Raw genomic sequence first — 24,801 nt, 5'->3', positions numbered from 1 at the left:
GATTATTTTAACCCCTAGGGTTACACTATACCTTGAGCAAAGATCCTGGATGCTACATCAAAAGTGTCGTATGTGCCCCTGGCCAAAAATTTACAACACGCCTTCTGCTGTTTGACCAGCTGGCAAAACAAGTGGATGCTCGTGTAGAGCTGGTATGATTGTATACGGGCAGCGAGCAAGGTGGCCTGATACATTTTTCTCCCAAAAGAGTCCAAGTTCCTAGCTTCTCTGCCTGTGGGCGCTGAAGCATAGTCTCTAGTACTCTTGGCTCTTTTGAGGGTGGAGTCCACCACCATGGAGTTGTGGGGTAACTGAGACTTCATCAACCCAGGTTCCCTGTGGATCCAATACTGGGAATCTTAGGGATCATGGGGCCAGACAGAGGGGATGCCCAGTTTCGCATAAGGACTTCTCTGAGTACCTTATGTAAAGGAGCTGTCACTGCCTTTTTAGGTGGAGAGGTGTAGTCCAGGACCTTGAGCATCTCAGCCCAGGGCTCATCCTCCAGGTCTATGGGGAATGGAATGGCGCGAGCCATTTCCCGCACAAAAGATGAGAAAAAGAGGCTCTCAGGAGGAGACAGTCTCCTTTCAGGTGGAGGGGAAGGTTCAGAGGGAATCCCAAAGGACTCATCTGAGGAAAAGTACCTGGGATCTTCCTCTGACTCCCAAGAGTGTTCCTCCTCGGTATGGGAGAGCACATCCGTCAGTACATAAGTACATAAGTACATAAGTAGTGCCATACTGGGAAAGACCAAAGGTCCATCTAGCCCAGCATCCTGTCACCGACAGTGGCCAATCCAGGTCAAGGGCACCTGGCACGCTCCCCAAACGTAAAAACATTCCAGACAAGTTATACCTAAAAATGCGGAATTTTTCCAAGTCCATTTAATAGCGGTCTATGGACTTGTCCTTTAGGAATCTATCTAACCCCTTTTTAAACTCCGTCAAGCTAACCGCCCGTACCACGTTCTCCGGCAACGAATTCCAGAGTCTAATTACACGTTGGGTGAAGAAAAATTTTCTCCGATTCGTTTTAAATTTACCACACTGTAGCTTCAACTCATGCCCTCTAGTCCTAGTATTTTTGGATAGCGTGAACAGTCGCTTCACATCCACCCGATCCATTCCACTCATTATTTTATACACTTCTATCATATCTCCCCTCAGCCGTCTCTTCTCCAAGCTGAAAAGCCCTAGCCTTCTCAGCCTCTCTTCATAGGAAAGTCGTCCCATCCCCACTATCATTTTCGTCGCCCTTCGCTGTACCTTTTCCAATTCTACTATATCTTTTTTGAGATACGGAGACCAGTACTGAACACAATACTCCAGGTGCGGTCGCACCATGGAGCGATACAACGGCATTATAACATCCGCACACCTGGACTCCATACCCTTCCTAATAACACCCAACATTCTATTCGCTTTCCTAGCCGCAGCAGCACACTGAGCAGAAGGTTTCAGCGTATCATCGACGACGACACCCAGATCCCTTTCTTGATCCGTAACTCCTAACGCGGAACCTTGCAAGACGTAGCTATAATTCGGGTTCCTCTTACCCACATGCATCACTTTGCACTTGTCAACATTGAACTTCATCTGCCACTTGCACGCCCATTCTCCCAGTCTCGCAAGGTCCTCCTGTAATCGTTCACATTCCTCCTGCGACTTGACGACCCTGAATAATTTTGTGTCATCGGCGAATTTAATTACCTCACTAGTTATTCCCATCTCTAGGTCATTTATAAATACATTAAAAAGCAACGGACCCAGCACAGACCCCTGCGGGACCCCACTAACTACCCTCCTCCACTGAGAATACTGGCCACGCAATCCTACTCTCTGCTTCCTATCTTTCAACTTCCGAGTGACTTCCGAGACTGGGCCTGCCTCGACGCCGAAGACCCGTGGTCTTGATGGCGATGTTGAGGGGCTGACTCCTGCACAGATTGCGGTGAAGCTTCCTCCAGCAACGTTGATGGGCATTGCTTTTGACTTGTAACCACTTATACCTCTCGCTTCTACCTACCCTCCTCTCCTCTTTCCTCTACACATTAATTGATTTGCTTGCTTTATTATTATTATCTATTAGATTGTAAGCTCTTTGAGCAGGGACTGTCTTTCTTCTATGTTTGTGCAGCGTATGCTGCGTATGCTTTGTAGCACTATATAAATGCTAAATAGTAGTAGTAGTAGTAGACTACTACTACTACTAGTAGTTGACCTGGGTGGCAGCCGATACCGGAGCTGCAAGCGGCACTGAGCTCGGGGACCTCACTGCGGGCGGAGGGCCAGACACAGCTGTAGCAGACAGCAAGGTAGGTGCAAGCACCCCTGACACCAATGTAGATTGATGCAGCAGTCCTTCCAGAAACTCTGGAAGCAAGGCCCAAATGCACGCGTCGAGTGCCGCCATCAGAAGAGGCTGCAGGGCCAGTGGAGCAGTCGGTGGCAGAGCTGCCTGGGGCTTGGAAGCAGGAAACAGGCTGCTGAGAGACCAACGTGCTGGCACCTCTTGTATGAAGGGGGAGCGGTCCTCCCAGCATCAATGCTTCTCGGGTGCCGATTTCCTCGGCACCCTGGAGCTCCCAGCATCATGCGTCTTGGGAGAACGGTGTCGGTGCTTCTTAGCCTTTGCTCAATGCACCTAACTGAAGCTCCTCGGTGCCGACGAGGACGACATTGAATCCCCACGTGTCTTCAGAGTCGGGTCCGATGATAGGCGGTCCTGGGGGGCCTGCATAGTAGGAGGTCTCGAGGCAGCTGGACACCCACTCGAAGCCTCACTTCTCCCAGTGTGTCATGGCCTCTCAGCAGCCATGCCTACCTCCACTCCTGATGTCGATGCGTTCCTCGATATCAATGTCGACGCTGCCGACCTCGGTACCGATGTCGATGCCAACGTCGAAGGACTGGACTGAGCCCCAAAATGTTTTTATTTCTGGGCTTCTCGAGCCAGTTGAGTCCTTTTCTTCATAAGAAGACAAAGGGCACAATGAGCTGGGCTATGGTTGAGCCCAAGGCACTGAATACACCACAAATGGGTATCAGTACCTGAGATGGTCCAGTTGCACCGAGAACACCATTTGAAGCCACTGGGAGTCTTCGATGACATGGAAGGGAAGACTGCCCTAGCTAAATCAAAAAACTTGATGGTGCTGAAAAAAGTGCACCAAAAAAGGTGAAATTCTCGGCCGAGCAGGCCTAAGGACTGCCGCGACTAAAAGAAAACTTATACGCGGGCCTGAAAAAGTACTATAAGTGAATTTTTTTTTAAACATGAAAATAAAGAGACAAGAACAGAAATAAGGTGAAAAAGCCTTAAAAAAAAGGCACTGAGGCTCTCCCGGGCAATGAAGTGGAGCCAAGTAAATTAGCTGTTACTCCTCATGCGAAAAAAAAATAACTGAGTGCAGCCGCGCAGTGGGAGGGAAGGCACTTGGCACATGTGCAGTTGGACACGCGGCGCGCTTAGAAGGCTCCAGCAAAAGTTTTTGCTAATTCAAATGCCGGTTCCCGGGCCAGCGCGGATCATCAACCCACTTGTGAGGATAATGCAGCCTGCTTGTCTTTGGAGAATATACAATACACTGTTGTGTTTATTTTGAAACTTCAGTTGGAACTGGTACATTTTTACTGACTCTGACTCCACCCAAAATTGTTTCCAACTTTGACTCCACAGCCCAGCTGCTATCTCCTATTTCTAGAACAGAGTCAACTAAAATGTTCAGATGCAATTCAGATGTGAAGAACATCTGTAGCCCCTTCTCTGAATTTGCATTATGGGCCCAATATTCAGCCGGCAGCGCATTTGCTGTCCACCACCGCTGTTAAACCCAGATATTCAATACTGGGCTGTATCCGGAGAATGGCACTAAATATCCGGGTTTATTTTGGCTGCTAAAAAGTTCATCAGCTATGCCGATTTTCAGTGCTAACCAGTTAACTTTTCAGTGGTCTAAAATGAGTAGAAGTAAATCGATTCCAAAAGTACAAAGATTAGGGGATTCTCAATGAAGTTACATGGAAATACTTTTAAAATAAATAGGAGGAAATATTTTTTCACTCAATGAATAGTTAAGCTCTGGAACTCTTTGCTAGAGGATGTAGTAACAGCGGTTATTGTATCTGGGTTTAAAAAAGGTTTGGACAAGTTCCTGGAGGAAAAGTCTATAGTGTGCTATTGAGACAGACATGGGGAAGCAACTGCTTGCCCTGGGATTGGTAGCATGGAATGTTGCCATGATCTGGGTTTCTGTCAGGTACTTGTGACCTGGCTTGGCCACTGTTGGAAGCAGAATACTGGGATAGATAGAACATTGTTCTGACCCAGTATGGCCTGCTATTTAAGCAGCCTGTTTGGCGCTGAATATCCACACCTAAATGGCTATGTCACACAATATAACCAGTTAGCAGCTAGCCACTAACTGGAATATTCAGCCGGAGATAATCAGTTATCTCCTGCTGAATATCTGCGGTTGGGCGCTTAAACACTATTTAACCAGCTAGGAGCTGTTCCTGGTCAGTTAAATAGTTTTGAATACCAGGGGTATAGGCAGAAGGATTCACTAGGTTCTTGGTCTCTGCCACATAGAATCCCTGGCATGGATTTTATGATGGAGGTGGAAGAATTTAACACTTGAAGGCCCAAGGCATATTGGGACAGATTTTCAGCTGGTACAGTGAATGTACTAAATTAAGTGCTGGCACCAGTGCTTAACTTTTTTATATATATTCTGTGCTGCTATCCATAGTTCAGATAATGGCTGAACATTGTTATCTGAATAATTTTTTGTCCCACCTTCGCTCATCCCCTAATCTAGTCCCAAATATATAGACAAAACCTAACTGTTTAATAATCTAAATGGCCTGATATTTTCCATATGCTTTTTAATAGTACACAGGCAGTATAGTTACATGTTCTCTGGCATGGAGTAGCTTAATAGAGCAGTGGTCTGATAATCTGGGAGGCCTTGTTCAAAACCCACTGCAGCAACTTGTGATCTTGGGTAAGTCACAATCCACCATTGCGTCAGGTACAAACTCTGAGCCCTTCAGGGGCAGATAAATATCTACTGTGCCTGAATGTACACTGCTTTGATAGCTTTCAGGCAGAATGTAAGACATTAAAAATAATTGTCTTTGAATATAATTTCATTTATTGCCATTTATATACTGCTCTTATCCAGGGCGGAGCACAAATAAACACACATAATGAAAAAACACATCAATCAAAGACATGTACAATAAACAAAAAAATACAATCAGACTTATTTAATGAATTTAATGAAACACTACAAACAACACAATGGTGCTCGAAATTAAAAAGTCTTTAATGAATAAAATTCTTCAAAACAAACAGGCAATGCAACAAGTTATAGTGCACAGGCACAAAAAAACAGAATAGAAGTTAGACAATCCTTCCCTTTCTTTGGACTTTGGGGTCCCTGGTTCCCTAGGACCTTCTATAGTACCTTCTATGGTATCTGAGTTTGAATCACTCCTTTGCAATTCCCTTTTCCTTTGATCTTTGGCACCTAGTGACTGTTGGATCAAGTACTGACAAGGTGGCTTTTTCCTTTACATCCCCATAGCAGACTCTTTGCACTCCATACAAGACACTGGAGAGACGAAAGCAGGCTGCCTCCTCTCTAGCTTTAGGACACATGAAAGGCAATTCTATAACCGGGCACCTAAATGTACAGAATACTTTCACTTACATGTGTAAGTGCACGTGCAAGCATGGCACCAAAGTGCTAATCTGTAAGTTATGTGTCCAATGCTGCATATATGCAACCACAGTTACAACAGGCTGGTATAACTGTGGGCATGCAAATTTAATGCACACTGATACTGGGTTATGCTAGTGTTCTATAAACAGAATCAGAGCATCCAATGACATTGTAAAATAAGCTCTCATGGAACTCATTTTCAAAGCAAATGGATGTCTCAAAACCCCCCAAAAAATGTCCATCTGCCAAAAACATCCAAACCTCGATTTCAAAAGGCGTAAGAATAGCCATACTGGCTCAGACCAATGGTCCAAATAGCCCAGTATCCTGTTTCCAACAATGGCCAATCCAGGTCACAAGTACCTGGTAGAAACCCAACTAGCAGCAACATTCCATGCTACCAATCCCAGGGCAAGCAGTGGATTCCCCGTGTCTATCTCAAAAGACATGGACTTCATTTCAAACACATGTGTAACCAACTCCAATGTACTAGTATTAGGAGACATCAACCTTCACTTAGAAGACCCAAACTCAACGCATGAGAATGTAAGGAATTCCTCCACCTATGGGATCTCAAATGGCCACAAATGCAAGCAACCCACGTCAAAGGGCACACACTTGATCTTATCTCACACAAACTTTCAACAGACCAGAACCTAATAATAACAGATATTAAATGGACCGAAACACCCTGGACTGATCACTACAAATTAAATTTATCCCTACACTGGTGGAAGAAGGGATTACGTCAAATACAAGATCACACATCCTACAGCACAAGAGGTCAAGTAGACACGAAAACATTCTGGCAACAGATATACAACAATGAATGGACAGCACAAACAGACTCCATATATTACCTCGTGGAATTGGATAAAAGATGCAAATGCATACTAGATGAAATAGCACCCTTACGAACAAGAACTTCATGTAAGCATAACTCAATGCCATGGTTCAATGATGAACTGAAAAAGCTAAAAACACAATTCAGGAAACTCGAACGAGAATGGAGAAAAACAAAAGACGAACACACACTCAACACATGGAAACAATCACAAAGAAAATACAAATACGCAATAAGACAGACCAAAAGATCATACTATAAAACTAAAATAGGGACAGATTACAAAGACACGAAGAAATTATACCAACTCGTGAACAAATTCCTAGACACCAACTTGGTCACTACATCGAACACAGAATCCCATCTGCAGACAAACTTGCTAAGTATTTCAATGAAAAAATTGCAAACCTACACAACACGCTACCTCAGGACAACACTGACATCGAAATCTTCCTTAACCAGTTGGACCCAACCACTGGAGAATACCCGGCTGACCAAACCTGGTTAAAATTCGTCCTCCTTACCGTCGATGCAGTTGCACAGGTGATCAGCAGGTTCTCCAACACTCACTGTAAACTAGATACCTGTCCCAACTACCTAATGAAATCTGCCCCTGACTGCTTCATAGCAGACCTCACATCCCACCTAAACTATATGCTTCAGCAAGGTCTCTTCCCTAAGGAAAATGGCAATATCCTACTCACTCCGATACCAAAAGACACCAAGGAAAAAACAAATGAAATCACTAACTACCGTCCAGTAGCATCCATTCTGTTGTCAGTCAAACCGATGGAAAGCATGGTAACCAAACAACTTACAGATTATATAAACAAATTCTCAATATTACACAAATCACAGTCAGGTTTTCGCCCCCCTCCACTACTCACTCTCCTAGCCAAATTCAAGCAGGAAATAGCAATAGGCAAAAACATCCTCCTCCTCCTCCTCCAATTTGACATGTCTAGTGCATTCGACATGGTAAACCATAATATATTAATAAGATTACTAGATAAGTTCGGGATTGGTGGAAACATACTTAGCTGGATCAAGGGTTTCCTAACCACAAGAACATATCAAGTAAGATCAAACTCAAACATATCATCACCGTGGAAAGCAGACTGCGGAGTACCACAAGGATCACCGCTATCACCGATCCTCTTCAACCTAATGATGACCCCATTAGCCAAGTCCTTATCCAACCAAGGCCTTAACCCTTTCATCTATGCAGACGATGTCACAAAATTAATTCCTTACAAATCTAAACTGACAGAAATCACCAACAAAATCAAAGATCAGCTTGAACATCATGGACTCTTGGGCAAATGCATTTCAACTAAAACTAAACAAAGAAAAAACACACTGTCTCATCCTCTCATTCCTACATAGCGCGGATAACCCCACAATTATCAACACCCCAGATTACACCCTCCCTATCTCAGACAGCCTGAAAATCCTTGGCGTTACAATGGATCGCAACTTAACACTAGAGAGCCAAGTGACATTCACAACAAAGAAAATATTCCATTCAATGTGGAAACTCAAATGCATGAAACAATTCTTCCCGAGGGAAACATTTTGCAACCTGATACAATCAACGGTACTAAGCCATGTAGATTACTGCAATGGAATTTATGCGGGATGCAAAGAACAAAGCTTAAAGAAACTTCAGACCACTCAAAACATGGTAGCTAGGCTTATCTTCGGAAAAACACGATTTGAAAGTGCAAAACCCCTCGCGAAAAACTACACTGGCTCCCAATCAAAAAACGCATTGCTTTCAAAATCTGCACTCTGGTTCACAAAATTATCTACGGTGAAGCTCCGGGATACATGAAAGACTTGATCGACCTACCAACTAGAAACACATCTGAATCAACACGAACGTACCTAAATCTGCACTACCCAAGCTGCAAAGGACTCAAATACAAATCAACTTACGCGTCCAGTTTTTCCTACACAAGCACACAGCTGTGGAACGCATTACCAAAAACCTTGAAAACTACGAACGACCACCTAAACTTCCGGAAAACACTAAAAACTAACCTGTTTAAAAAGGCATACCCTACCGATCCAACATAAATGCCTGATCTCTGCAACACAACAAAACTAAAGAACGTAATGAACATAACACAACTCTTCCATTGTACGATTCCCTAGTGTGGCTGTGCCACATGAACTTTATCTTACCACAACATCACTTTGTATTTGTTTACACCGGAGTCTGTAACGCCTCTCTGGTACTATGTAAGCCACATTGAGCCTACAAATAGGTGGGAAAATGTGGGATAGAAATGTAACAAATAAATAAATAAATAAATAAATAAAAGCAGACTATGGACTTTTCCTTCAGGAACTGCCCAAACCTTTTTTTTAAACCAGATACACTAACTGCTGTTACCACATCCTCTGGCAACGAGTTCCAGAGCTTAAATATTCGTTGAGTGAAAAAATATTTCCTATTTGTTTTATAAGTATTTCCATGAAACTTCATGCAACTTTTTGAAAGAATAAATAATCAACTCACTTCTACTCATTCTACGCCACTCAGGATTTTGTAGACCTCAATCATATCGCCCCTCAACTGTCTCTTTTCCAAGCCTTTCCTCATATAAGAGGAGTTCCATCCCTTTTATCATTTTGGTCACTCAGCTTTTAAACTTTTCTAATTCTGACATATGTTTTTTGAGATATGGTGACCAGAATTGAACACAATATTCAAGGTGAGGTAGCACCATGCAGCAATACAGAGACATTATATATTATTATATTTCAACGTATTGTCTACGACGACACTTAGAATTTGGACATCCGACATTGCAGTTCGTCCAAATAGCAAGGGGGAATGCCGTGGACATGTTTAGGGCGGGACTAGGGAGGGCCCAAACTTAGGACGTCGAACAGCTATAATCAAACGGGAAGAAACGTCCAAGGCAAAAAAGAAGGGCATCCTAATTTAGACCTATTTCAATCACATCCAGGGTATAAAAAGGTGCCCTGATCAAGCAGGTTGTGACTGTCCCCCTCCCTCACCACTGAAAGTGACATTGGTAAGGGAAACAAGTTTCTATAACAACATCAGGTATTGTGGGCATTCTGAACACAGCAGCAAGCAAGTCTAAAGGGTAGCCTAGTGGTCACTGCCATGGACTATAAACCCACTTCAACTCTTTTTTTTTAACCTTTAAATTATGAGCCCTCTAGAAACAGAGATATACCTACTGTACCTAAATATGAAAAACACCTGCAAGACTGAGGGCTATTGAGGTGGTGCACATTCAGGTACAGTAGGTCTCTGGAGGGTTACCATTTAAAATAACAGCGTAGCAGTGGAATATGAACCTAAGTGCCTTGGATTAAACTCCACTGACTGACAACTAGGCTGCCCCTGTGCTCTGCAGGGACATCTGTGTGGCCATTTTTGTTCAAATGCTGCCAGACAGATGTCCTTGTCCCTGTTTTTTTGGCATTCATAATTTCAATGTTTTATTTTAGAAAATGGCTGTTCATTTTGGACATTCTCACATATTTTCAAGTAGGAAATCCCAATGTTTCTCCTGTTCGAAAATGGCTGCGAGATGGATGTTTTTTTGAACATTATGAGTGGCAGGGGCGTAGCCAGACAACAGATTTTGGGTGGGCCTAGGCAAGAAGTGGGTGGGCACCAAGTGTTCTCCCCTTCACCCACCACCAAAAAAAAATCTGAGCTTGCGGGAAAACGCTTCTTTCCACCTTAGCAGTCTGCAGCAGGCATGCGCTGAAAACTGAGCATGCGCTGGTGCTGGTATCCTGGAGAATATCGTTTTCATTACCATCAGGGGGAAGTCTTCTGCTGGCGGAGCTTGGGATCCCCACCTGCTACTGCTAATACGTGTGCTGCTGTTGGGTGGGCCTGAGCCCTAATTGGGTGGGCCCTGGCCCACCCAGGCCCACCTGTGGCTACGCCACTGATGAGTGGGACATCCCAATTCTGACTTGGACATTCTTTCAAAAATGCCCCTCAATGTCTTCCTGCTCTCACTTCAACTTTCTGATGACCTCTCCTCAGTCTCTCCTAGTAAATTCACTGTATCTCAGTAGCAGACACCTGGACATTTTTCTGCCATAATGGAAAAAAACAAAAACATTCAGGGCTATAAGTTGGATGTTTTGGTCTAGACCTGTTTTATTAATGAATAAGCCATAAAAAATTGCCCTAAATGACCAAATGATCATTGGAGGGAATCAAGGATGACCTCCCCTTACTAACCCCCTCCTACCTCCCAGCCTCAGTGTTATACTCAGGCTCATCAGAACAGCATGCAGGTCCCTGGAGTGGTCTAGTAGTGGGTGCAGTGCACTGCAGACAGGTGGACCCAGGCCCATACCTCCCCCTACCTGTTACACTTGTGGTGGAAACTGTGAGCCCTCCAATATTCACCAGAAACCAACTATACCCACATATAGGTGCCCCTTCACCCATAAGGGCTATTGTAGTTGTGTACAGTTGGGGGTAGTGGGTTTTGAGGGGCTCAGCAGAAAAGATAAGGGAGCAATGGTGAGATATGTACCTGCGAGCATTTATTTGAAGTCCTCTGCAGTGTCCCCTAGGGTGTCCCATTGCTCTCCTGGGATGTCTGTATGGCCAGTCTACTAAGAATGCTGGCTCCTTCTAAATCCCAATGGATTGACTTTGTGCATTTTTCACTTGGATTTCTTTTTTAATGGACCAAAAAGATAAATGCATAGAGCACAAAAACATCTAGCAAATTGCCATTTTTGAAAAAAAAAAGTGAGACGTTTTCCTGTTTTGAAAATGGCTATATTCCCCACTTGAATTTTGGACATTTTTAGCAAAACGTCCAAAGTTGGACGTACACGTCCTATCGAAAATGCCCCTCTATGTGCATTAGGTGACTGGTCTGCTGCCTCTTTCTTAGACCAGAGCTCATGTGCATGTGTTACCTGATAGGTTTGCTGTCTCTCTCTCTCTCTATCCTAAGCCAAAGCTAAAACATGTGCATTAATTGTCGTCTCTCTGTACTAAGCCGGAGCTCATGCTCATGCATCAGCTAACAGGCCTGTTTCCTCTTGGCCCTAAACCAGAGCTCATATGCAAGCCTGCTTCCTTTCTGTCCTAAACCAGAGCTCACTTGTGTGCACTGGCTAACAGGCCTGCTTCCTCACTGATCTAAACCACAGCTCACACGCATGCATTTGCGTCCTCTCTGTCATAAGCCAATGCTCACACTCGTGTATTAGCTGTCATGTCTGTTTCTTCTTTCTCCTAAGTTGGGCCTCACACCTGTTCATTACCTGACAGGTTTACTGCCTCTCTGTCTTAAGATAGAGTTGCTGTGTGTGCATTAGCTGACCAGTTTGCTGCCTCTCTGTCCTAAACCAGAGCTCATGCACATGTGTTAGCCCATAGGTCTGCTGCCTCTCTGTCCTAAGCCAGAACTATGCATGTGCATTAATGGAAAAGTCTATTGCTCCTTTCCCTAGTCAGCCTTGCAAATGCTCATAATGGCGCCAACTGATGCAGCCTTTTCCATCTCAGGTATGAAGCACATGAAAATTTAAAGAGAACCAATGCAATCTGACTAATCTTTTGAGTTACCTTAACACATGCTGCTGTTTTGTCATATGTTCCTCTGCGCAGAACTAGCCTCTTAGCATGTTCATCCACCTCATCCTCTCGTTCTTCAGCGAATGCCAGTATTGTATTGGAATGTGCCAGATAAAGCAGTGCTGGGATTCTATAGGCCCATTTTTGCTTCTGAAAGATCATGTCCTCCTGTAGATTGGGAATAGAAACCATGCTGTCTCTGCTGAGAGAAGGGAAGAAAAGGTAAACATCTTGTCTACAATACCACCAGTATGTTCTAAACAGAAGAGACAGAGGAGGAAAGGATTCTATGCTATACTATCATAGTTTTCTATACTGCTATTTTCCAGAAGAATTCAAAGAAGTAATGTTTGAGAAGATACTCCAATAGTAATGAAGGAATAACAAATACAGCACAAATTCACAAAAAAAAACCAAAACAAATTAAATTAAATTCAAATAAAATTATTGTTCAAATAAACGTGTATCATTTTCCTAAAAGAAAGATAAGAAGATGCTAGTCTTACTTCCAAAGAAAGCTTATTCTATAGTCTAGACCCTAGTCTAGGCCCTGCAAAAGAGAAAGAGGTATCTAGAATAGATTTAAATCAAATCTTTTTTATGGAAGAAAAACTCAACTTCAACATCCTTGAAAAACCGAAGGTTCTTTTCATCGATGCAAAAACCAGCAACTCAGTTAAACCCTTGGGATTCAAACCAAATAATTACTTAAAGAACTGACAACATAGGAGGGGGAAGAGAAATAACTGAATTTGATCCACGAAAGCAGAGGAACTTCAGGCTTTTTCAGATAATCCATGTTTGGAAATTATTTTGGGGAAAGCCAGAGAAAAAGAAATTAAGGCCATAAGCAAAATAATTCCTTCTTGACTTACAAATACATTGCCAGACATTGGCACATGGGGCCCGGGGCTGACTCTCCAGCTTATTTTCTAAAGTTAAAGATGCCCATATTTCGACCCAAATCAGGAGATGGGCGTCCGTTTCCCGTGGGCGCCCAAATCGGTATAATTGAAACCCGATTTTTGGCGTCCTCAACTGCAGTCCGTCACGGAGACGAACAAAGATCACGGGGGCGTGTCGGAGGCGTGGTGAAGGCGGGACTGGGGCGTGGTTATCGGCCAAGGAGAGATGGGCGTCTTTAGCTGATAATCGAAACAAGAAGGGCGTTTTTGACGAGAAATTGGTCCGTTTTATTTGGACCCTTTTTTTTCAGGTCCAAGTCCCAAAAAAGTGCCCCAACTGACCAGATGACCACCGGAGGGAATCGGGGGTGACCTCTCCTGACTCCCTCAGTGGTCACTAACCCCCTCCCACCAAAAAAACCCACTTTACAAACTTTTTCCCTAGCCTGTATGCCAGCCTCAAATGCCGTACCCACCTCCATGACAGCAGAATGTGTTCTATCCCTTTCCCTGGTTCTGATGTGGGTCTTAGGTGAGTGTGACACCTTTTCTGTTAAGGGCACTGCAGAGTCACATCAGCAATGCATTGTGGTGGGTGTAGGGTATTGGGCTCTGTGATTCCACTAGCTTGTGTTAAATGCTCACGATGTTGGTAGTTGGTAGGCTCTACTCCCATGGTGCTTTTCCCTCTGCTTACTGGGTCAGAGTGTGCCCTGTTTTGTTTCCAGTAGTCCATGAGGTAGTGGCCATTTGTGTAACACACTTTTAGATCCCTTTCATGTGTTAGCCACGTTACAGCACTTAGTTCTTACCTTGAATGTTACTGAAAGAGGGCATTGTACACCATTCTGCCAGCTCGGACCTACTACTGCTAATCTCAGTACCAGGGAGACTCATTGCCAGTGGGGCACAACCTCTGATCTGCAGTTAACTGTGAGTAAAGGTGCTTATTCAAATAAAGGACGTTTTCAGCGAGATTAGTCTTCAGGTGTGAACTGCTGTGCCAAGGTTATACAGCAGCAACAAGTCCTAGAGGCCTGCGTGTATGCAGGTCCCTGGAGCACTTTTAGTGGGAACTGCAGTGCACTTCAGGTAGGCAGACCCAGGTCCATTCCCCCCCTCCACCCGTAACACTTGTGGTGGTAAATGGGAGGCCTCTAAAACCCACTGTACCCACATGTAGTTGCCCCCTTCACCCCTAAGAGCTATGGTAGTGTTGTACATTTGTCCCTCCCACGACCAAATGGCTTGGATTGGGACATTTCTGAGCTGGGCGTTTTTAGTTTCCATTATCGCAAAAAAAAAACCAAAAAAAAAACCTGCCCATCTCAGAAGGGACCAAATCCATGGCATTTGGTCCATCCAAACTGTATTTTCGAAACGAAAGATGGACGCCCATCTTTTTCGAAAATACAGTCTGTCCCGCCTCTTCACATACCCGTTTTTGGACATAGGTGCCCATGGAGATGGGCGTTCGCGTTCGATTATGCCCCTCCACGTGTACCAGTGCCTGACCATTGCTGGACAAGGAAGGACATTCAGCCGACGCCTTCCAGCAACATGTGGCTCTCACCGGGTTTAAGCTGTGTGATACCAAATTCCTGCACTGCTTTTGTGAAATTACAAGACTGTGACAACAGAATGGAAGTTCAGGCACTTCATGGCTCCAACTCACTGAGAAGCATGTGATGCCAGAAGGCATCAGTTGTTCCTTGGGATAGCACAGGCAGTCAGCAACAACTGGAGCAAGATGAGCAAGGGGCTGTGGGGACTAACAGTTCGCCTGGCTGACAGGGGAAGGGGCTGACTGACTAGAGGGCTTGAGGCTGGCAGACTATGCTCATATTAGCCCTCTCCTCAAGTCACTTCACTGGCTTCCTATCCATTTCCACATACAGTTCAAACTCCTCTTATTGACTTATAAGTTCATTCACTCTGCAGCCCCTCAGTACCTCTCCACTCTCATCTCTCCCTACACTCCTCCCCAGGAACTCCGTTCACTGGGTGAATCTCTCTTATCTGCACCCTTCTCCTCCACCGCTAACTCCAGACTCCGTTCCTTTTATCTTGCTGCACTATATGCCTGGAATAAACTTCCTGAGCCAGTTCGTCAAGCCCCATCTCTGGCCATTTTCAATTCTAAGCTAAAAGCCCAACTTTTTGATGCTGCTTTTAACTCCTAACCCTTACTCACTTGTTCAGTACCCTTATTTTATCATCCCCACCTTAGTAATTCCTTTATCTCTTATTTGTCCTGCTTGTCTGTCCTAATTAGATTGTAAGCTCTGTCGAGCAGGGACTGTCTCTTCATGTTCAAGTGTACAGCACTGCGTACATCTAGTAGCGCTATAGAAATGATAAGTAGTAGTAGTAGTAATTGTTTGCTTTCATCTGGTTAGCTTAAGAAATTTTGATGCTATTAGATGGATTCATCAACTCAGCAACAGTTTTTTTGAACATGTCCAAAATTATGGAAATTAGGGACTTGGCCCACTTTTGTTCTGACCAAATTAACTAGAAATTTCAGAAACCACTCTGAGCAAAAGTGAGCTATGTTGAATTCAAGCAAAACAGGAACCTGCCAATATTCAGCTGGCCGTGGTCAGCGTTTTTATGTCCATCATCAGCTGTATTCCTGGATATTCAGGCCCTCATGATCAAAAGCCCCGTGCTGTTCCAAACAGCGCCCTAAAAATAGCGCCTGGCCAGCGCAGGGTTTTTCTGCATCGATGATCAAAGATAATGCATGCTAATCTAAGCAGCGCTATTATCTTTGATTATCATGTTGAAGTGCGGGAGAATTGCGCCCGAGCATGCGCTCAGCACAATCCTCCCGCACTTGTTTCACAGGTCTGGGCTGTCAAAAGCCCAAACCTGTCAAACAGCCTGGCCCGAGGCCCGAACAACGAGGCCCCCATCCAAACCCCCAGAAAACGTCGTGGCCGCCGCCGCCGGCCAAACCCTCTCCCCCCCCCCCCCCCCCCGACGGGGGGGGGGGGGGGGGGGGGGGGCTGGAGGATCGGTGGGTCTCCAGCCCCTGAAACCCCCAGTAATCGTTGCTCCATCGACGGGGGGGGGTGGGTGCTGTGGACCTCCAGCCCACCCCAAATCCTCCCCCCAGCGTTCTCCTTAAATTCCCTGGTGGTCCGTGGTGTGGTGACACCCCCCTGGCCCCGTCCCGGCCCCCCGACCTTTCTGTTGGAGGAGGGACGCAGCCTGCCTCCTCTTCCTGTCAGTCGAAGCCCAAAATGGATGCACTGGGCGGGGCTACATACCATGTAAGGGAGCGATTCCCTTACATGGTCTGTAGCCCCGCCCAGTGCATCCCAGGATGCAGTGGGCAGTGCTGGGCGCCGCCATTTTGGGCTTCGACTGACAGGAAGAGGAGGGAGGCAGGCAGGCTGCGTCCCTCCTCCAACACAAGGTAGGGGGGCCGGGAGGGGGCCAGGACGGGGCCAGGGGGGTGTCACAACACCACGGACCACCAGGGAATTTAAGGAGAATGCTGGGGAGAGGATTTGGGGTGGGCTGGAGGTCCACCGAACCTCCAGCACCCACCCCCCCACCCCCCGTCTATGGACCAGCGATTACTGTGGGTTTCGGGGGCTGGAGACCCACCGATCCTCCAGCCCCCCCCCCCCCCCGACACCACAGACCACCAGGGAATTTAAATACAACGCTGGGGGGAGGATTTGGGGTGGGCTGGAGGTCCACCGGACCTCCAGCACCCCCCCCCCCACACCCCGTCGATGGAGCAATGATTTCTGGGGGTTTCGAGGGCTGGAGACCCACCGGACCTCCAGCCCCCCCACCCCCCCGTTGATGGATCGACGATTTCTGGGGGTTTCGGGGGCTGGAGACCCACCGGACCTCCAGCCCCCGTTCGCGTTTGCCTTGGGGGGGGGGGGAAGGGGGGCCTGCCAGCATGCAACTGCATGCTGGACAGGGCTCACCATTCCTCCCCAATGATCCGCAAAATCTAACGCCAGCTCAGAGCTGGCGTTGATTTTGCTGCGGCCAGCAACCCAATCTTTGGCGCGCTGGTCGCTGATCATTGGGGATAAATGCGTTAAGCGCTAATTAGCATGCATTTGCAAGCTAATTGCGCTAGAAGCCGTGTTTAGCATGCATTTGCATGCTATTTGCGCTGAGAGCCCTCGAGTGCACTGTTTCAGGCGCTCGAGGGCTCTGATCATGGGTCGGCTGCAAACTCTGACGCTAGTATGGCGTTAACAGCCTCTAGCGCCAGAGTTTGCTTTTGATCATGAGGGCCTCAGTGTTGGGCCATGTCTGGGAACCAGCATTGAATATCTGGTTATAACATAACATAAATGTTGCCATACTGGGGCAGACTGAAGGTCCATCAAGCCTAGTATCCTGTGGCCAAAGCAGGTCACAAGTACCTGGCAAGATCCCAGAACAGTAAAACAGATTTTATGCTGCTTATCCTAGAAATAAGCAGTGGCTTTTCCCAAGTACATCTTAATAATGGCTTCTGGACTTTCCTTTTAGGAAATTATCCAAACCTCTTTAAAATCCTGCTAAACTAACTGCTTTTACCACATTGTCTGGCAATAAATTCTAGAGTTTAATTAATTACATGTTGAGCGAAGAAATATTTTCTCCGGTTTGTTTTAAATGTAATATTTAATAACTTCATTGCATGCCCCCTCGTCCTAGAATTTTTGAAAAGAGTAAACAAGTGATTTACTTCTACCCATTCCACTCCACTCAGCATTTTATAGACCTCTATCATATCTCCCCTCATCCATCTCTTCTCTAAGCTGAAGACAGGGCCGTGCCAAGGGTCTGTGGCGCCCCCCTGCAGAGGATCAGTTGGAGCCCCCAGCGCCCCCCCCCCCGCAGATGAACAGTTGGCGCGTGCGCGCCCCCTCCTCCCCCCCCCGTGAAGGTGATGCTGTCCTCCCATTCACGCTCCTCTCTCCCCTGCCCTCCCGCTCCCATGTCCCTACTGCCCGCCCAATTCTCCCCCCCAACAAGATCCCTTTTAAATTTACCTCTGTCCGGCAGTGAAGGCGCAGCATCAGTGAAGGAGGCGGCGCTACCAACGTCTCTACTAGTCTTCCCTTCACTCAATGTCCCGCCTTCTTCTGACGTCATTTCCTTGACGTCAGAAGAAGGCGGAACACTGAGCGAAGGGAAGACTAGTAGAGACGTCGGGAGCGCCGCCTCCTTCACTGAAGCTGCGCCTTCGCTGCCGGACGGAGGTAAATTTAAAAGGGATCTTGTTGGGGGAGAAGACGGCGGGCAGTTGGGACATGGGAGAGGGTGAGGTAAGCATGGCACGGCAGGGCGCCCCCCAGAGGACGGCGCCCTCCTGCCGTGCTTACCTCGCTTACTGTGTTGGCACGGCCCTGGCTGAAGAGTCCTAGCTGCTTTAACCTTTCCTCATAGGAAAGTCTTCCCATCCCCTTCATTTTGTCACCCTTCTCTGTACCTTTTCTAATTCCCCTATATCTTGGCTGCTAAAGTATGTGCGGTTAAGTGCAATATTCAGCCCTTGACCACATAAGCTGAAGAACATCTTAAAGATAGGACTGCCATTTATGCGGCTCAATCTAAGCAGCACTTAACCCAACTCCACCACTGGAATGCCCACAAGTTAGCTGGTTTCAGTGCAGGCCCTAACTGCAAATATTCAGCACCACTAACCAGTTAAGTGCTACTGAATATTGGCAATTAGCCACAGACAAGTAATTTAAATTGGCAGGAGCCTCTCCTACCTGCTTTAATTGTTTTGAATATCGCTGACAGGTCTTTAGGCCATAAAGTCTGAATGGGTGCATAGCTGAAATAATGCAAAAAAAAGAGGAAATGGCCTGCTTTTGCTCTGACAGGCTCAGTCATTCTGCTCCCTAATCTAGCCTCTTGCTTTTGCATCTGGCCTCCAACTCCTACTATGTATGATAAATCTAAAAGAAATTTGATTAATTACAGAAAACATAGGATATTTCTTTATGTACAAAATTTGGACTAAAAAGATCACATAATATGTCTATTTGAAGTTTGAACAAAGAATCTGAACAAAAAAAGTGCTGTCAAGTGAAAATACTATATGCAGTACACTGTTGTAGGTTTTTATTTTGAAGTTGGAGTCAGAGTTGGTACATTTTAATCAACTCTGAGTCCACCCAAAATAGCTTCCAACTCAAATTCTGACTCCACAGCCCTGCTGCCACTGTGGATTCACAGGTCCACTTTTATTTATTTAGTGTATAAATTAAGGGGCCCTTTTACTAGACATGCCCAGCACGCACCAAAATGGAGTTAGCGCCTGGCTACCACGTGGCTCTTGCGGTAATTTCAATTTTGGCGTGCCACATTGAGCCTGCAAATAAGTGGGAAAATGTGGGATACAAATGTAACAAATAATAAAATAATAATAATAATCCGCTATGCGCGTCTGAAAAATATTTTTTATTTTCTGACATGTGGCAGCTACGTGTATCAAGTGGAATTTGATGCACGTAGACCATTACTGCCCAGTTACCGCGTGAGACCTTACCTCTAGGTCAATGGCTTGCGGTAAGGTCTCAGACCCAAAATGGACGCGCGCCAATTTTCATGTTACCGCACATCTATTTTCGGCAAAATAGGCATTTTTTTGTAGGTGCGCTAAAAAATAATTCTGCACGTGCCCAAAATATGCGTCTACACTACCGCAGGCCATTTTTCAGCGCACCTTAGTAAAAGGACCCCTAAACCTTGCAAAACTGAAGCTCTGGAAAACAGGTGTGCTATTCCAAAACTACTACAAACTGATTAGCAAACTTCTTGCATTTTAAATGTACCGATTTCTTAATGCAGTCATTTGTACTAGCATAATTAAGAGTTGGATTCTCCATTTCAACACAAATCTCCTTTCTTTTTTCAGGTGAATATACTTAATAGTGCATATTTCTGGCTTACCCCTTTAAAAAGTTCTTAAGCCTACTGCTGCAGACTGAGTAGAGCAGCAAACCCGATTCCGTTACTGCTTTCCTCTCACCGCTTTAGCTGCCAGATGCTGCTATGATTCAGCAGTAAAGGCAAAGAGCACAAACCTTTGGGCTGTCCGAAGGGGAGGGGCCAGGCAGTAGCAGAGAGCTCTGAACATAAACTCACTTTTCTGTGAACTCCACCAGCTGCTGCTTCAAGGGTCAGCTAGAGACGGGAAATAGCGAAACAGGATCCCAGAATTAAAAAAAAACAGGATGCACATCTCTCTTCCCTGAGATCGCCCAACAAGGATCCTTTCCTGGCCAGAAGAGGAGGGTGTATGAGTTGAGAGGCGGGCACTCTTGCAGATGTCAAAACAAACCACTCTCTCTCCCCGACCAAGGCAAAGAAGTTAAATCTCTGAAAAGAAAGAAAAGCACAAGCACAGCAAAGTTATTTCAGGACCATGTGAATCAAAACGTGACACAAGAATGGTTAAGGAGAGGTGAACTACCCCTAAAGATGAGATATTGATAATTTCAGCACAGAGGAGTACTGTGCACCGCCTTGTATGAATCTCTTCATAAAGGCGGTTAATAAATCCTAATAAATAATAAATAAACATTGTTGAAATACAGAATAGAAAATAAAAGTAAAACACAAATGCAACTTCTGCAGCGCAGCACCAAACTGGAAAGGCAGAGCTGATGCAAGTGTAGTGGGCTCCCTAGGCAAACCTTTAGCCTTGCATCTCCTCTCAATGAACTTCAGGGCCCTAGGCAGCAGCAGCACCCCCCCAAGATTTTGATAATTAAACTCAACAATCATGATCATCACACAAACATCCTATAAAAATACAGGTAAAAATATGGACTGATGGCTCTTTGAGTTTATGTGGCTGTCAGGACCTATTGTTTTGCTTTAACTGCAGCTGCTCTTTGCTGCCCTTAGGGAGCTGCTGCCCTAGGCAACCACCTAGTCGTGGCCAATGGTTGGGCAGGCCCTGTATAAAAGCTTAGACATCATGCTGCTTTGACTGTGACGGTAGACATGCTGATGTCAGAAGGTCTGATAACAGAAAGGCCGAATAAGGAAGCATAGCTCATCCACTGGAAAGTGTGCAAATTCTATAACATTGCTGTGGCAGAAAAAAAGAAATAACCTAGACAGTAGATCCTGGAATAGGAGTTAAAAACAATGAAAGATAAAGAGATACTCAGACCACAGTAATTAGAAAATAACATGTCCAAACAACAAAAAGTAGATACAAGTTTTTTTATTTTCACTTTAGCGTTTAGAATATGTTGTTGTTGGCCATACGCATTTCCCATATCTTTATATTTTCTCAGTACAGAAAAAAATGCATTCCTGTATATGTTTTTCTAGCTTTGCACTGTATGTAGTCTGTGTCAGGGAGAGTCTGTCTCTATTCTGAGTTTATTTATTTATTTATTTGTGACATTTATATCCCACATTATCCCAAACAAGTTTGAGTTCAATGTGGCTTGCATTAAACAGTATAGGATATATAACAAAGAATAATGCATAAGAAAGTAATTTGTTGTAAGAATCCAATTTTACAATACAGTATCATAAACGTACTAGGATAGCTATGGATGTTTAACAGTTAGAAAATCTATTATGAATGAGAAATTGTACATGAAACAAAGAGACGGTTAATGGTAAATAGAGTAATAACCAATTCAGGTAATAATTAATTGTTTGAGATATGGTTGTTCTTTGTGAGGGTTTGTTTGAATAGGAACGATTTGAGGATTTTGCGGAATCTAGTATATTCCAATATATTTCTTATTTTGGGTGATAAGGAGTTCCACCATTTGGTTCCTAGATAAGTGAAGTCTGCAGAGTGGACAGTTTTGTAGATCACTTTTTTTGCAATTTGAGAGGTGTAGTCTGAGATAGTTTCTTGCCTCATATTTAGCGTTTCTTTGAGGTAAGTTTATTAATGGTACCATATGGGAGCTGTGCCATTTAGGATTTTAAAGATAAAGGTACATAATTTGAAGGTGATTCTCGCTTTGATGGGTAGCCAGTGTAATTTGATTAATAAAGGGGAGGCACTTATGGGAGAGAAAAGGGATTCTGCTATACAGAATTTCTGTCTAGGTATCTGTAATAATCTGGATTGTTTTGTTTTCCAGTAGGAAGTGTATAGGTGTAATTTTTGCAGTCTTGTTTGAGTTCTGGGGGTTAATACTAGTTTGATATAGCACCTTTACTATTATTCCTGGGGGAAATCTGTGCAAAAAATGTAAAAGTTCCGTGCACAACTTTTTAAAATTTTGTTCATACTATTTTATGTTTATGTTTAAAAACATTTGATATACCACTAAGCTTTTTCACAACATAGCGGTTTACAACTAAAATAACATTATATGATTATAAAAACAGATTAAAGGGACTCCATAAAAAATGATAGGAAAGACCTAAACATTCAGAGAAGAACTCACACACTAAATTGTTATGAGCCACCCTCATAATCTATTCTCGCATTCATCATTCCCATTCTTCTCTCTCCATCCCATAGAATATCAAAGGCCTGTGTAACAAATAAAGTTTTCAATAAGCTCTTAAACTTTTTGAAATGTGCCTCAGCAGGAATCATTTTTGGGAGTTCTTTCCATAACAAAGGGGCTAACCAAAAGACACCTTCTTCCAAGTCTTTTCCCATTGAGCTCTAGCCAAATGAGGTGTGATCATTCTATGAGCTTAAAATTCTATTAGGCACATATGGAACAGCTAGTGAACTCTAAGGTGGCTGGTGTTCATAATAGGCTTTATGCGCTGTAATGAAATCAAACTCACGTATACATATAAAGTGTCACATACCATGTAAAATAAGTTTATCTTGTTGAGCAGACTGAATGGACCGTACAGGTCTTTATCTGCCAATCATTTACTATTAAATCTAATCCTAAAGCAGATAGGTAGCCAGTGATAACACTTGAACAGTGATTGAGTTTGTGAACGTTCTCAAAACACTAACTGCTGCATTCTGTAGTATTTGTAAATACAGTGCAATCCGCTTAAGTGCAAGGGTCTGGGACCAAAGAAATGCATGCAGTTAACCAGAGCATGCACTTAACCGTTGTGACCCAAAGAAGCTTGACATCTGATAAACATATGTACAGTACTGTTTATTATTTACTTACAGTATACAGTCTCAGTTAACTGACATTATGGCTTGAAGTAATCAATTATAGTCTTCTGTACACTCTTGCGTCTGTGAGTTTCATAGACTACGTCTGCCAGACAGTAAAAACTGTCATAGCACTGACATCCAGTGGCCTCCAGATAGGTCCGCACGGTGTTGAGACTCTCCAGCGCTCTTGCAAAAGTGACAGGTGGAGGTTGTTGAATTTCATCAGCATGTGCCTCGTTGCTCATTTCTTCATCTGTTCCATCATCAGCCGTTGTTGCCTGCATATAGGAGCATATCGCAACATCAGTGCTATCTTCAGCTGTTTGTAGATCGTAATCAACAGCTACGTAGCAATGGAACTCCTCTTCAGTAAAACCGTCTGCGTTGTCAATAACCTCTTCATCTGATGCGTTTGCAACCTGTTTCATCCCTCTCCACATCCTTAACAAAGCTTGCCCACTTGTAGCAGTTCACAATGGTTGCCTGTGTAACATGATTCCAGGCTTCTTTCTGCATATGTAGGGAATCCAACAGTGATAGATTACGAGCCAGTTCAACAGCACGTTTATCCTTCCCAGTCTGGTCATCCATAAGGCTCATCAGACGACGTAGCACAAGAGCCCGATAACGTTGTTTGAAATTGGCTATTATGCCCTGATCCAGAGGTTGGATCAGAGAGGTAGCGTTTGGTGGCAGGAAGACCATCTTGATGTTAGACAGCCTGACATCATCCCTGTGTGCAGCACAGTTATCACAAAGCAGCAAAATCTGACGCTTTTGTGCTCGCATTCTAGTGTCTAACTTCTTTAGCCACTGCTTCCAAATTTCCCCAGTCATCCATGAATTTGCGTTAGCCTCATATGACACAGGAAGTCGCTTAACTTTCTTGAAGCAACAGCGCTGTTTGCTCTTTCCAATGACGAGGGGTTCCAACTTCTCACTCCCATCCATATTGCAGCAAAGGAGGATTGTCAGTCGGTCCTTCGATGTTTTACCTCCAGTAGTTTCAGCATGTTTGAATGCACGTGTTCCATCAGGAATCGCTCGCCAGTAGAGACCATTTTCGTCAGCATTGAAAATGTCACGAGGTGCAAACTCGTTCAAGATGGTAAGAAGAACTGAAACAACCCAATTTTCAGCACCAAAGTCATCAGCGTCTTGTCTCTCACCATGCTGTTTCTTGAATTTTATGCTGTTCCTCTCCTTCCATCTTTCCAACCATCCAACAGTGGCTTTGAATTCAGTCAGTCCAAGACTTTCTGCTACCTGGTTAGCTTTCTCCATAAGCAGTGGACCACTGATAGGAAACTGTCTGCTCCTGACTCAAGAAAACCACCGAAGAAGAGCATCTTCTAACTCCTCAGCTTTTCCCGCCCGTTTTCGTTTCTGTTGTGGATTTGTATTGTTTTGCCAGTCTTCCAGAAGTTTGTTTTTCTGCTTCAAGACACGTGAAATTTGACTGGGATTGACACCATATTCTTTAGCAATAGATGCTTGACTTCCTTTGTTTTCTCATTTTTTAAGAACTTCTATTTGTTCAGCCAGTGTTAAAGTCTTACAGTTCCGCCGCAACGACGACCCCGGTGTACGCCCTAACAGCATTCTTTCACTTAT

At 44.5% G+C, this 24,801-nt stretch overlaps 1 protein-coding gene across 4 annotated transcripts in view; it reads right to left on the bottom strand.

Moving 5' to 3' along the window:
• NEU2 (neuraminidase 2) overlaps positions 1-20,350 on the bottom strand; it is a 30,032-nt gene extending 9,682 nt beyond the window's left edge. Inside the window, exons 1-2 of one of the 4 annotated variants that reach the window (XM_030216191.1) lie at positions 20,150-20,350; positions 12,172-12,382 (exon numbers count right to left, since the gene is read on the bottom strand). In XM_030216191.1, the coding sequence (XP_030072051.1) occupies positions 12,172-12,382; positions 20,150-20,202 (264 nt within the window). In that variant the 5' untranslated portion in view covers positions 20,203-20,350. The other 3 variants (XM_030216194.1, XM_030216192.1, XM_030216193.1) reach the window with 3 other exon arrangements.
• Positions 20,351-24,801: the final 4,451 nt, after the last annotated feature.

The sequence above is a fragment of the Microcaecilia unicolor genome, chromosome 10, assembly GCF_901765095.1.
Source record: "Microcaecilia unicolor chromosome 10, aMicUni1.1, whole genome shotgun sequence".
Classification (NCBI taxonomy): Eukaryota; Metazoa; Chordata; class Amphibia; order Gymnophiona; family Siphonopidae; genus Microcaecilia; species Microcaecilia unicolor.
Note: the sequence above shows the minus strand (reverse complement) of the source record. Positions and strands in the feature narration are given on the sequence as shown.